General features: G+C 39.1%; 1 protein-coding gene and 2 long non-coding RNA genes across 3 annotated transcripts; all 3 read left to right on the top strand.

Annotated features, from left to right (window-relative positions):
* The first annotated feature begins 6377 nt into the window (after window positions 1-6377).
* On the top strand, window positions 6378-7160 carry LOC108102270. The gene is made up of 3 exons (XR_006245817.1): window positions 6378-6559; window positions 6618-6663; window positions 6721-7160. It is a non-coding gene; the product is annotated as an uncharacterized LOC108102270 (long non-coding RNA).
* Window positions 7161-7314: 154 nt separating this feature from the next.
* On the top strand, window positions 7315-8221 carry LOC108102281. The gene is made up of 3 exons (XR_001772155.1): window positions 7315-7487; window positions 7555-7600; window positions 7666-8221. It is a non-coding gene; the product is annotated as an uncharacterized LOC108102281 (long non-coding RNA).
* Window positions 8222-8469: 248 nt separating this feature from the next.
* On the top strand, window positions 8470-11776 carry LOC122320715. Its single transcript, XM_043208908.1, has 4 exons — window positions 8470-8528; window positions 8584-8629; window positions 8684-9178; window positions 11683-11776. Exons 3-4 carry the CDS (start codon window positions 8766-8768, stop codon window positions 11774-11776), a joined length of 507 nt encoding a protein of 168 aa, XP_043064843.1. The 5' UTR covers window positions 8470-8528; window positions 8584-8629; window positions 8684-8765.
* Window positions 11777-12767: the final 991 nt, after the last annotated feature.

Genomic DNA, 12767 nt, shown 5'->3' with positions numbered 1-12767 from the left:
ACGAAAAATGTGTTATTTCAATAGTTATATTTGCCCAGGGTTAAATTGTTGAATTCAGTCTTCTTTCCAATTGAGCAGCCTATTACGATGCTTATTTTTTAGATGTGCCTATAAATAAACCTATTGTCTGAATTTGTTATCTTTTATTACACGTTCAAGTTGTATATTATGCTTAGTGAGTGGTGAAAATGAAAATATATTTATTATACTTAATGTTTACTTTTAGATTCATTCATTTGCAAAACACGGCTATTTGCATGTTTTCTCCTCTATTTGGTTTCGGCCAACGTAAACATGGCAAAATTTTCGATTAGAATTCGGTCCGAAAGACAAGGCCATTGGCGCCATTCATCTAATTGGCTAAAACTAATATGTGGCAGTGTTTGCAAGCAGCAACATGAAGCCAAAACAGCTAAGTATGTGGCGCCACCGAGTGTGCGAGTCCAACTCTAGGCGCAATTCTGTAGCCCAGTCTGAGGTTTGGGGCTGCTTTGCGGCATTTTGTCGAGATTTGTTGAGAATTTATGCGCTACCTTAGAGAATTTATGAGTTGCAGTCGAGTGAATTATTTTATCATACGCATGCAGCAGCAACAAACACAGGGGGCATGTAAAGTCCTTGCCACAACAAGCTGCAGCGGCAGCAACACAGGCAACTAAGGCCTGCTGCACAGTTTAAGCTACTAATTTCACATGCAAAAGTCTTCACTAAGCTGGCATTTTAATCTTGGCCAAGTGGTGGTGGTCGTGCGTGCGTGTGTGTGTGTTTGCCCGCTTCAGTGTGAGATGGGCGTGGCCATGGGCTTGTAAGTAATTAAGCACTAGCACTGCCGAAATGTCTGCACATTAAATAAAAGCATTGGCCGAGGTTGAGTTTGTTACCCTCATCGTCAATTCATTGATTTTTTGGGTCTTCGGTTTAGAGTGCATCAAAAAGTAAGAAAAATAAAAAATATTTTCATTAACAAATCAAATTTTGAATTGTCTTTCTAAAAACATTTATAGATAGGAGTTTCTTCATTTGTTTAAATATAACTTCCCAAAGTTTTTTTGTCTATTCAAATTTGTGATTGCCTTTATAAAATATAGGCCGTAGAAAATAATTTTATCATATGTATATGTATTCCATTTGGTTTTTCGGCTTAACCCCTAATACACAAAAGAAATTAGTATTTTATTCATCCTGGGGGAACCCCATGTTGAAATTTTTCCTGGTGTAACCTTCGAGCTGAAACTTAACTTGTAGTCGGGCAAGGCGAGCCATTGATATGCGTTTCCCAGGAGAAAAGCCTCGAACTGTGCCTAAGTTGCTCTGAGTCCTGTCAAATGCGCTCGTCCTTCTGCTCCTTCTGCGCTCGATGCGGCTGCTGTTGCCGTTGTACTTAGGCCTAATGCCTTGCACTTGTTTGCAAATTGCATTGGGATAACAACAAGATGCTCCTGCAACCGTTTCATCGCCCATTGTTTGTGCTGTGCCGTTGCCAGGTGTCCAGATTGCAGTTCGTGCTCGAGCCTAGGCTAATCAATTTGCATGCTGCGCAAGCTGATTTACCTGCTGCTGATGCTTCTGCTGCTGCTACTGCTGCTGCCAACTGCTTTTCCAGCTCCACGACGCTGGATTTTCATTTAATTTCCAACAGGCATCGGGACGCCTGCTTCGTCTGAGCTGCACATTTGCATTCTGGCGCCGAATCACGTCAAGCGGAATTGCCTCCCGAAATTAAAAAAGTTTTTTCATTTTACACATGCTGCGATTAAGATGTCAAAATGTCAATTGGTGCCACACGAACAGCAGGCTAAGGTAGGAAAATAATGTAGCTATTATTTTTTAACTATTTACATTTAGATTTTTATCATTTCCAAGGAATGCAGCTAAATACTTTGAAATTTAAAGAACGTTTAATTTCAGCACATTTAAACAAGTTTTCGTAACATAATCGTAAAATCCAGTTTCTTAAGTTCTTGAAATATTATGGTTTGTTGGCCCTCAAAAAATGTATCAAATTTTATTTTCAACGAGATACCAACGAAACCCCTCAGATATTAAAGACGCGTGCTGTCAATTAGTTTGGCCAGTGCTTTGATCTGTCGAAAGAGTTGCTTGTCTATTAAGAACCTGCCATGTGCCGCCGGTCTGGGGATGATTTAATTAAAATGCCAGCACATAAAATGCAAAATTTGTACCCCTCCGCTGTAATTTTATATTCGTGTGAGTGTGTGTGTGTGTATGGGTTATGGCTACTTTTACGTATTTGCCGGGCATAATTAGCTTCATTACTCATTCATCTTTGCATTCATTCATTAGAAAGCAATTGACAGTTTAATTAAGTTTTCGTTTTTCGTCCCTCGTCTATCTTCGCGTTGGCCGACGCCAAACTTTTCCGCAAAATAAAAAGTTTAAACAAAACGCTCGTAAAGAACAGTGGTGAAGCGTGGAGGGGATCTGCACAAAGTGGTGACCGGCAGTGCCTAATTGGCACCCAATTAGGCATAAATATTTGGCTGTGTGGGCAATAAAACAATTATTCGTGCTATACTCCTTCGCAGAGAGCTGCGCACTTGACTCTTCATTTGGGGCTTTGGAGGAACCGGACTAAATGCTGCCTTTGACCTTCTCGGCGGTGCTCTGGAGAGCTGATTAGGTGCCCTAATTGAGCATAGTTAAATGCATAAGCTGATTGTGGTAGAAAAATTAAAATTTTCCCTCAAAAGGGTCACAGAATATGAAAAGAGTTAACTGGAATGCAAATTTTCTTGGAGTTTAAAGCTTATTTTAAAATTGAGGCTGCGATGGGTATAAGAAATACTGTAAACTTTTAAGTGAAATTTTATATGTTACATTTTTGTTTTATCCGTGTCGCAAAACTAAGCCGTATTATATTTGTTGACCTTTTACTGAGTTTTTGTGGCATTTTCTTTGCATTTTTTTGCAGAAAACTTTATAACTTTCTTTCAGAAATTATAGTAATGCCACTTTAAAGTTGAGTTTGAAGCATTTAGTGCTTGTTTCATGCTCCTCCTTCGCCGCCGACTAACATCCAAAGTTGGCCGCATCAAGCCACATTGTTAGCGCTAACTACCAGGAAAGGCCTCTGGCGTTTTCTGTACCAGGCTGTGTCCTGTTAATGAAATGTCGAATCCTGAGCGAGGTCCTTTTTCCTCGTTCGCCGTTCACCATTCGACGTGCGTGTGAGTGTGCGTACGCGGCTTGTTCGCGAAAGTTGATAAAAGCGCCGCGAGACAAATTCTGATGTGGGTTCATCGCAGGTAACATGTGACGAGGTGAAGACCAAGGAGGCAGGGGGATGTGGTCGGGATGCTGTACATCAATCTGCCGCTGTTGTCGTTTCTGTTGCATGTTTATCGTGTTTGCGGCTCATTAAATGCGGCTCATTAGGCCGGGTCAGAGCTCACAGGCTCACAACTGCAGCGTCAAGAGACTGAGTCCGCCACTCATCCTTGGCGTCCCCAGCCGTATCATGCTCATGTATGCAGAGACGGCAAATTAATATGATTTCCTGTGCCTTTCTGTTTGTGCAGGATATATCAAAATCCGAAAGTAGCAATCATATCAAATATTATACTCGAAATTAAACAAAAACAGAAGCGTAGTTAGAATCTTAGTCACACATAAGGCAGTGTGGAAGTCTTAATTGAGTGGACCGTATTTTTACAATTTGCCATTTGAATTTCTGCATCAAATCTATGGTTCTGTTCAAACCAGTTTTATAAAACTTCATTTATTATAATTTGTAAGTTTATTATAATATTTGTTATAATATTTAAAGTATAAGTATCGTCCTTATAAGATTTATGTGTTCACCCTGAGTAGCAGACGAAAACCATTTGATTCCAGGCCAAAATCCAAATGCAGCTTCTAATTGAAATCGACTATGTTGATCATGGGCCCCCTTCCCATCCCTTTGCCTTCTGCCGATGACAGATGTCGGAGTAAAGTCTGCTCCGTTCCGTTCTTCCCTTTTGATGAATTGATGCAATGTTTAGGCCTTTTTATGAGCCAAATCCTTGTGTCTGTGTGTTTGTCTGCCCGTCAGTGTGTTTGTGGCTGACAAACAGCTTAAAACCTTGATGGACATTAGGCTCCCAGAGGGGGGTAGTTTTACATTTCAACGTCTGTTGTACCAAAACCAAACCAAAACCGAAACCAAACGAACGATGGAGCGTACAAACAAAAGCGCTTTGAGGCCTTTCACTCATTTTGGCTAGGTAGCAATTACTGTTTGTTTATGCATTTGTTATTGTTGCCGTTGCAGCCAAAGAACTAGAATTGAAATTTGAAATTCATAATTCAATTGAAGTTGTTCTTGGCTGGCAAGCACCAACACAACCCGAGACCAACAAATGGAATTACATAGCCACACAGAAAAAAATTGAATGTTTTGGTCATGCGTTAACTAGTTTTTAATAAGTTTGAATTTTTATTTTTCGAAAATTACTGTTATTAATTACCTACAATTATCAGCAAGCTTTGTGAATTTGTATGCAACAAAATTACCAACAAATATTAAATGGATGTTTATTAAGAGAATTAAAATTAAATACTATCCAATTATTTCGTTTCGGTGCTCTGATGTTGTAGCAAGAGAGGGCGTGGTCGCCAAAGGCGCACTGACTGCATATGTGTTTATTGAATGCAGTTGCACCCGCTCCAGTATCCATTCGAAAGCAATGCCAACTGGAATTTCTTTGATCATTTTACTGGCGAAGAAACGAAATGTATACGACGGCAAAAAATGCCAGCTCCTTTATATACGTCCATTTGCTGACATTTTGTTTAAAATGCATAAATCATCAAATGCTGCAGTGTCATAAACGAAGCAATGCACAACTACAGAGACAATAAATAGATATGCGCTTGCATACGAAAATCAAACACGGGATATTATTATTTTGTGAGCTCGGCAAAAAGCAACTAAAGCGACCAGAGAAAAACTGGAAATGGAGAAGAGAATTCAACTAGAACGGGGAGAAATTCGAACCCCTCTTCGCCAATTGCAATAAATCTGCTGGGGCAGTCATAAATATTGATTTCGAAATTGTCCCTTTGCATGGTGTGTGTGTGTGAGTGTATGTGTAATAGCCACGCCCACTTTGCCCCACTTCACTTAGATTTGTCGCTCATATTAGCTGCAGAAATGAAAATCGTTTTCCAATCGTATTCTTGTCGTTTACCTTATACTCTTGCCCCTTTTCCCTTTTTTCCATTTCCCCACTTCTCTGTGCTGAGTTTAGGGGTAATTTGGAGTGGGTTTTCCTGTCGCTTTTCTTTCCTTGCTGACAAACCGCTTTTTGATATACACTTTCGACATAAAGGTTCTACTCTTTGACGTGTTTTACTTAAATTGAACAATCAAAAACCATCACATTCAAATCCACCTTATCACATATATTTGGGAAAACTTTAAAAAACTTGTAATGAAACAATACTAGAGTTCCTGCCTGCTTTTTTATGCACACCCCGGAGATAGTTCTAGTTTGCTAAATAAATGTTACGATTTTTATAGTAATTTTGTGAAATATATTTTCATTTGATTTTACCACTAATTAAAGAAAAACCAGAGAGAGAATTGATTCCTAAATGTCGCTTCTCGGTTTTTTGGTTTTATGCTTTCGTCACTGACTATTTATAATATGTCGCTCATCTTCAAACATTGATGTTGCGATTGTTGTGTTTGCTACTGCCCTTTGTCAACCAACTTTTGAGTTTACGATCCGTCACTGTTCTTTATGGAACGTAGTTCGGCAGAAACACCAGCTTAAAAAGACAGAGAGTGTATAGTATAGAAATGACGACACAAATGGTATAGCCATACTGAAAATATTTTAATAATTTATTGTTCCTCTAAATCGAGAGCGTTAATTTGACCTAAGAGTACGGTTTCTGTTTCGGGTATTGCCATGACTCACAGACAAATAATGTTACTAAACGGAAATTTTGAGAATTCCCAGCATACCAGAAATTTCTAAATTGTAGAAGATAAGAAATGTTGTTATAGGCGGAGCTGACATTCTTATCAACAATTTACCATAGTGTACTTTGGGGTTACTTCATATAATACCCTTTAATTACTAAAACAAAACATTTCATAACTCAATACTTAAACATAAAAAAAAAAAAAATTATGCAGGACTAAATTGGTTGACTAATACCACTCCGGAAAGTCTCGTCGTTGATTTAGGTAATTTACCTAAAAAATTGCTATATTCAAAAATTGCAACTTAATTGTTTGCGGTTAGTCTGTGCTTCCGCTTTAAAAGGACTGCAAAATTTAATGATAAGCTGTATTCAAAGTAAAATTCAAACTGAGCTCGCGACGAAAATCAGTATTCCATTGAATATACGGTTGGAAAGATGAATACCGCGTGGTGGATTGCTGTTTTCGTACTGTTGCTTTCTTATCACGGATCGGCCCAATTTTTAGAGGACAATTGTGGAATCATTAATCCATATCTCGATGCTAAATGGATTTCCCCACCTTGGTTGGCAGAGATTCGAACAGATTCAAAAAAAATATGCGCTGCCAGCCTTATTAACCGAAGTATTTATTGCACCATATTGTCGGTATATCTTTAATACAAAAGAAAAATATTTTTTAGATTACGTCCTGACAGCTGCAAGTTGCATAAAAAACCATACGGAACTGTAAGTGAAAATACTTTACAGAAAGGTCAAAAACTATAATTGAAATTTATTTAACAGCATCGTCCGCTTAGGAAACTATAACAGTCATGAGGACTTGTATGTAACAAATGTATTCGTGCACAAGTCTTATTCGGCCAGCAGTTTTGAGCACGATATTTGCCTTCTTCGGCTGGAAACGGAAGTTGAATTTAAGGCACATATACAACCGATATGCATTTCAAGAAGCACGGAAAACAAACCCAGGGCCTACAGCTATGAGATATTCAACGAGAAGCCCAGAATAGGCGATTGGTGCTCGATCAAGGTTATTTTTGGCAGCCGTTGTGCAAGTGATAAGGAAAAAGAATATTTAGATTCTGTGATTATTGGGAGTCCTTCGACCCGAACAATTCCATTTGGACCCTTACTACGCTACGAACTACAGGGAATCCTTAGTCATCGCAATCCCAAAACATTTGCTGACGTGTATATTAATGTTTCGGCGTATGCCGACTGGATATTTCCTCGGGCGCTCGACATTGTTATTATTAATTCAAATAAAGAAAATTAAATGTTTCCGAGATGCGTTACCGATAAGCTTATAAATAAATTGAGCGCCAGTTGTTGTTCAGATCCGTTCGGCAGTGACTTTCTGTACGCCGTGATGATTGCCTCACGCTTGATAGCTTTCTTGACTCTGCTGCTATTCCAGAAGGGGTCGGCTTTGTTTTTGGAGCAGGATTGTGGTCTATATAATAATAGGGTTAACCCCAACCCTTGGGTAGCTAAAATTCGAAGTGAAACGAATCGTCGACCTGTCTGCACTGGAACGCTTATCAACAAACGTTAGAATTCCAAACGTCATTTAGCTTAACAAAAAAGATAGTTTGAATATCATCCATAATTTTTTAGGAATTGTCCTGACGACTGCAAGTTGCTTGGAAAATCAAGGACCCTTGTAAGTCATAGTCAATATAAAACCCTCGTATAAAACAAATTATAAAATTATTATTTCCGTAACAGCATTGTTTGCCTGGGGAAGTGTGAAGGGTCGTTACGTGGTAAACTTTATGAAGTACACCATGTACTGGAGCGGATTATACACAAGATGTACTCCAAACACTCCCATCAGCATAATATAGGTTTGCTAAAATTGGTAAACGATGTCGAGTATAAGCCTTACATCCAACCGATATGCATACTGATAGACTCCCAAAAGATTTTTCCAACGTTATCTCTTAGCAACTCATTGTCGGGTGTAAAGATGCATTCTAAACCGACAAGCTCCGCTGGCCTACCAAGAGGGTCTATTGGGAAGCCGTTGTCCATTCCAACCAAATTTGAATCAATTATTAGAAAAGTTCAACATGGAATCCTAAGCTATCGGAATTCTACAAGTAATGCTTTTATTTATACTCATGTTTTAGCCTATGCCGACTGGATTATATCAAACGCTCTAGACGTTGATATAATTCTAAATGTTTAGCTTGTAGATTAAAAATTGTGTGCTTCTAAAATATCATAAAGTAAATAAGCAGTGCAAATGAACAAATTTCATTGAAACGGTAAATAAAAATTCGATGATAAGCCTAGGTCTTAAAAATAATGTACACCCTGTTTCAAAATAAGATAAGCACTTTTTATAAAAATACGAACGGAGATTACCGCATAAAATCAGTCGTATAGTAGCGTTTTGCTTGGAACAATGGGGGCCGCACGGTGGACAGTTTTATGTTCTGTGCTTTTGCTTCACCAGGGATTCGCTCTTTATTTGGAGCCGGATTGCGGACGTGTTAAAAATACACTAAGTCAACTTCCTTGGATGGTAGAAATACGCAGTGCCGAAAACGGGACTTTTATCTGTGCTGGCACGCTAATTAACAAACGTTGGTATATATTCGGAAATCATATTATTTGAGTTAAAAAATAATTTTTTTTTAGGATTTGTTCTGACATCTGCCAGTTGCATAGAAAACCAAACTGACATGTAAGCCATACCTTAAAAATTAAAAAACACACCTAATACATATTTTATTAACAGCTTTGTACGTTTGGGAGAGTTCAACGAAACGTTTAACAAGAACAGTAATTTAAGTAGCAGATATGAAGAAAAACAAGTAGCTATGGCGTTCATCCACAAGTTATATTCGGGAAACAGCAGCCTGCATAACGTCGGACTACTCAGATTAGACCCGGACGTCGTATATAAGCAGAACATACAACCGATATGCATCGAGGTAACTCCGGAAAAAGAACACAAGGAATCTTCTTTCAAGATTAGAAAAATTAAGCCCGAAAGAAGCAATTGGGAGAGATTCATTTGCTTTTTTCGTACCTTTTGCTATCCTTGCCCCAGTCTAGTAACCAATGTACCCATTGAGAGCGAAGGAAGCCCCAAAAGCATTCTTACTTCTTCAAAAGTTTCTCTTCAAACCGGAATCCTGAGCTGGCGTAATAACCAAACAAATGAAATAATTTATACAGATGTTATGGCCTACGCCGGTTGGATATTACAAATTGCGATGGATGTTGAAATAATACCAAACATTTTATGAGCTTATACATTGATATTTGCACAAATATATTATTTGTAAAATAATAAGCATTGAAATATACTTTAAAATATGTGTTATATTGTCATCAATTTAAAATTTAAAATATTCAGTGTAGAGGTGAAAAGAAAGTGGGTAAAAAAAGTTTTTGTTTTCTTTGTGTAAGCTTGAATTCTACTGTTGTTTTAGGGAGAATATTTCTGCTTTCTATAAGCTGCAACCCTATGATGCTTAACCAACGGAGAGGTTGGATTGTCCATTCTTCAGAAGGGGGTTTTTTCTTTTATTGGCTTAAACTTGAATTAAACCTGTGCGTGAACTTGTTTGTTTCTAATATAGTCGACATAGTCGGGTTATAAAAACATCATTATTATCATCAAGGCAACAGTTCAACAGTTCTGCAATCCTCTTTGCTATGGTTGCTTGGAGTGGAAATGATACTAAGTTTGATAACTCATAAGTCGGCCACCTTTTGTAATCTGTCGCCTTGGGATTTGATTAGTAATATTTTATTAATGTTTGGTTACAAAAAATAATGGTCGTTATGCTTTAGATCGATTATAGCAATCATTTATTTAATATGCACTTTTTCGGAGATGATCGAACATGTGAAAACAACCGCTAATAACTCAATTTATATCTTTATCACACAATATTCTAAAGTAGATTAACCGTACGCCCCACTGACATTTAATTAAATTACATTGTCACCTTTCATTGTGAAACGAAAAAAATCGTTATGAAATGAATCTGAACATGAGTCATACAAAATGGCCTGGGTCCTAAATCGACTCCTCCCACTCGGAAATCTTTGCGCCCCCGTGTGTGTCGCATTGTTTTTAAATATTGGCACAAAATCAAATTATCAGCTATTTGTCAATAAATAACTACTCACAAAGGCCAAACTTTATTAAAATTCACCACAAAACGTTGCAGTTTCCGGTTTCAATTACGCCATAAATTTTCGGCTCTGCACACCCGCACAAGGGAAGGGGTGTGGTCGTGTCGGTCATTCGATGACATACAGCCCATCGCTGGCATATTGAAATTTAAAGCCCCGTTGGCAACTTGTCGCAATTTACAACCTTCGTCCTTCCCGAGTCGACTCAGCCATCCCTTCTCCGGTGGACTCTTGGCCAAGTTCACCTCGTTCCGCAAAACACGAAATATGAGCCAATATAAAAGCAATAAAGCACGAAATGCAAATAGAGCAATATCAAATCTGCCTAAATCGAACGTAAGCCTTTCGAAAACAAAATGGGGTGACATCTTTGCACTGGCAAAACGAGTTTTTGAAAATCAGACCCTGACTAAATTGCTATGTTTATGAGCTATCCGTAACAGCCCAAACTAAATAGCATATTATTTTTCCCTCAAAGTAATTTATTGCGGTATGTAAGATATCGTTATGCATAGAATGAAAAGTTATTGTTTCAATTCAACACACCAGAGTATTTATATTTCCAATTGCCAATGTATGTACAAATTTTTCTATGGTGAAATCAAGGTGTGCTTGTCTTTCCTTATGAATTATTGTAATGGAATTATAAATTGCATTGGCCAACTAACTGGCACAGATCAAATGATGACAGCGTGCGGCCATAAACATTAATAACCAATACGCCAGAGGGCAGAGGGCAGGGAATAGGAGCCAGGACGCGCCAGGTAAAGACAGGCGTGTGAAGCGCATAAACATGCCGCAAAGGATTGCAGCGAAGAAAGGCCAGATCCTTGGTCCCGGGCAAAGCCACTTTCGCAATTTATGGCAGCGGGGTAACCGGAGAAAGAATCGCGACCCGAAGCGCGGCAGAGCAGAGCAAAGCAAAGTTTGTTACTTTGGCACGGCTTTCACCGATGATGCATTGATGCGGATTTAAAGTTTAAAAGGTTTCGCGGCCGCGGAAGAGATCCCTGACAGCCATTTGGCGTTTTGGCGCATAATAAATTCGAGCGGCAGACACACGGTTTAATTTATCATCAAAGGCTGCCTGGCAATCAGGCGCTGGCCTAGCGAAAGGCGAAAGGAATTTATTGGACTAACTTATGGACGGCAAACCAGTGCCGAGGTGATGGCTTCGTGGCTTCGGTCGTGGCAGCAAGGTGTCTGTGCATAGTTTATTTCAAATTGGTTGCATCTGCCAGTTTTTCGCCCGCAGATTGATTGGCCTGATGAATGAATGCTCATGAGCGGCCCTCCTTTGTTATGGCATCGAGTTCAAGTTTAAAAATTCCATTATATCGTTTGCTTTATTCGCAGCGCTGTTTGCCATCAATTGGTTATTTATTGGCATTCCTATTGAAATGTTAAAATAATATGTGGATCACCGCTGGGAGATTGCATTTCTACTGAACCGTTGATTGGGATAGGATATTCTTTAGCAAACAGATGATTTATTTTGTCCAAAATTTGTAAAGTAAAATTTAAAATTCGGTTTGATAACTTAAACGATTTTTGTGTCCCACGCGAGGCGTTACTCAAACAATGCTAATCATCACCGATAAGGGGGAAAGACTACCCAATTTCTTGGCAAGTTGCGCGATTAAGAAGGAACCATAACTTCCAGCTTGAGATGAGCACATGAGGATATGGGGAGACTAGGCATGACTCGACTGTATCCTTGCTTAAGGGATAGTAATAAAAGGGCACGCTTCGATGGCCAGAGACGAGGGCATCCTCAAATCAGGCAGAAAAATGCTGCCGTGTCTGACTAGCTGCTGATACTGGATACTGGATACTGGATACTGGGGAGCAGTCCGTGTGTATATCTGTGCTCCACATTTCATTACGCCGAGAACATGACGACGCTGGAAGCACGTAACAAGTTTAAATTGCGCTCGTTGACTGTTGACTGCCGTGCGGAAGATGCCCGATATCGATATTGATACCATATAGCCCTATCCCGACTCCCGATGCCGATGCCAACGCCAAAGCCGGCCAAGTCATGGCCAAACAGCGGCAATTGAACCAGAAAAGTGTATTTATATGTAACGGAAATGATGCTGCACTTATGTCCTGCCGCATGGAGTAGAGTGGAGCGAATCGAGTCGGCCATCCACTGATTTGCCTTGCTAATAGATGATTATGACACTGTGCACGGATGTATAGAACAGGGCCCCCTCCACATTCCTCCAGCTTCTCCGGGCAATTGGGTGGGCGATAAGCGTTGTATTATGCATAATTGTAAGTGGAAAATCTGAAAATGGCTGGAGCGGCAATGATAAAAAGTACGTAAGGTTATGAGAGTGCAGGCAGAGAAAAGTTCCAATTCAGTTGGATAGAAAAGTATATGATTAAATATAAAGATATGAATGTTTTTGAGCATATAAAAACATGTATAAATAAAATAGAAGAAATATATTTCTAAAAATGGTTTATTTGACTGCTATTTTCTCTCTGTGCAAGCACAGCCATTGCTATGGCATTACTTTTTATGTAGTTAAAGTTGAATTGATGCGTGTGTGTGCCTGTTGTGATTTTATTCCTACTTGCTGTACCTAATTTAATGGCACCCCCTCCCAATTTGCTTCCCGAGATTTGTTCACCTGTTCACCCGGCACTGGAATAATGGCAGA

Source organism: Drosophila ficusphila, unplaced genomic scaffold (assembly GCF_018152265.1).
Source record: "Drosophila ficusphila isolate 14025-0441.05 unplaced genomic scaffold, ASM1815226v1 contig_791, whole genome shotgun sequence".
NCBI classification, from domain to species: domain Eukaryota; kingdom Metazoa; phylum Arthropoda; class Insecta; order Diptera; family Drosophilidae; genus Drosophila; species Drosophila ficusphila.
This window is presented reverse-complemented; position numbering and strand designations above follow the sequence as displayed.

Excerpts from the sequence above, each read along its gene's own strand:
- LOC122320715 (XM_043208908.1), top strand. The coding sequence starts at position 8,766 with ATGGCGTTCATCCACAAGTTATATTCGGGAAACAGCAGCCTGCATAAC. Across the intron at positions 9,179-11,682 it reads ATTGCGATGGATGTTGAAAT|ATCATCACCGATAAGGGGGA; the intron begins AATACCAAACAT and ends CAAACAATGCTA.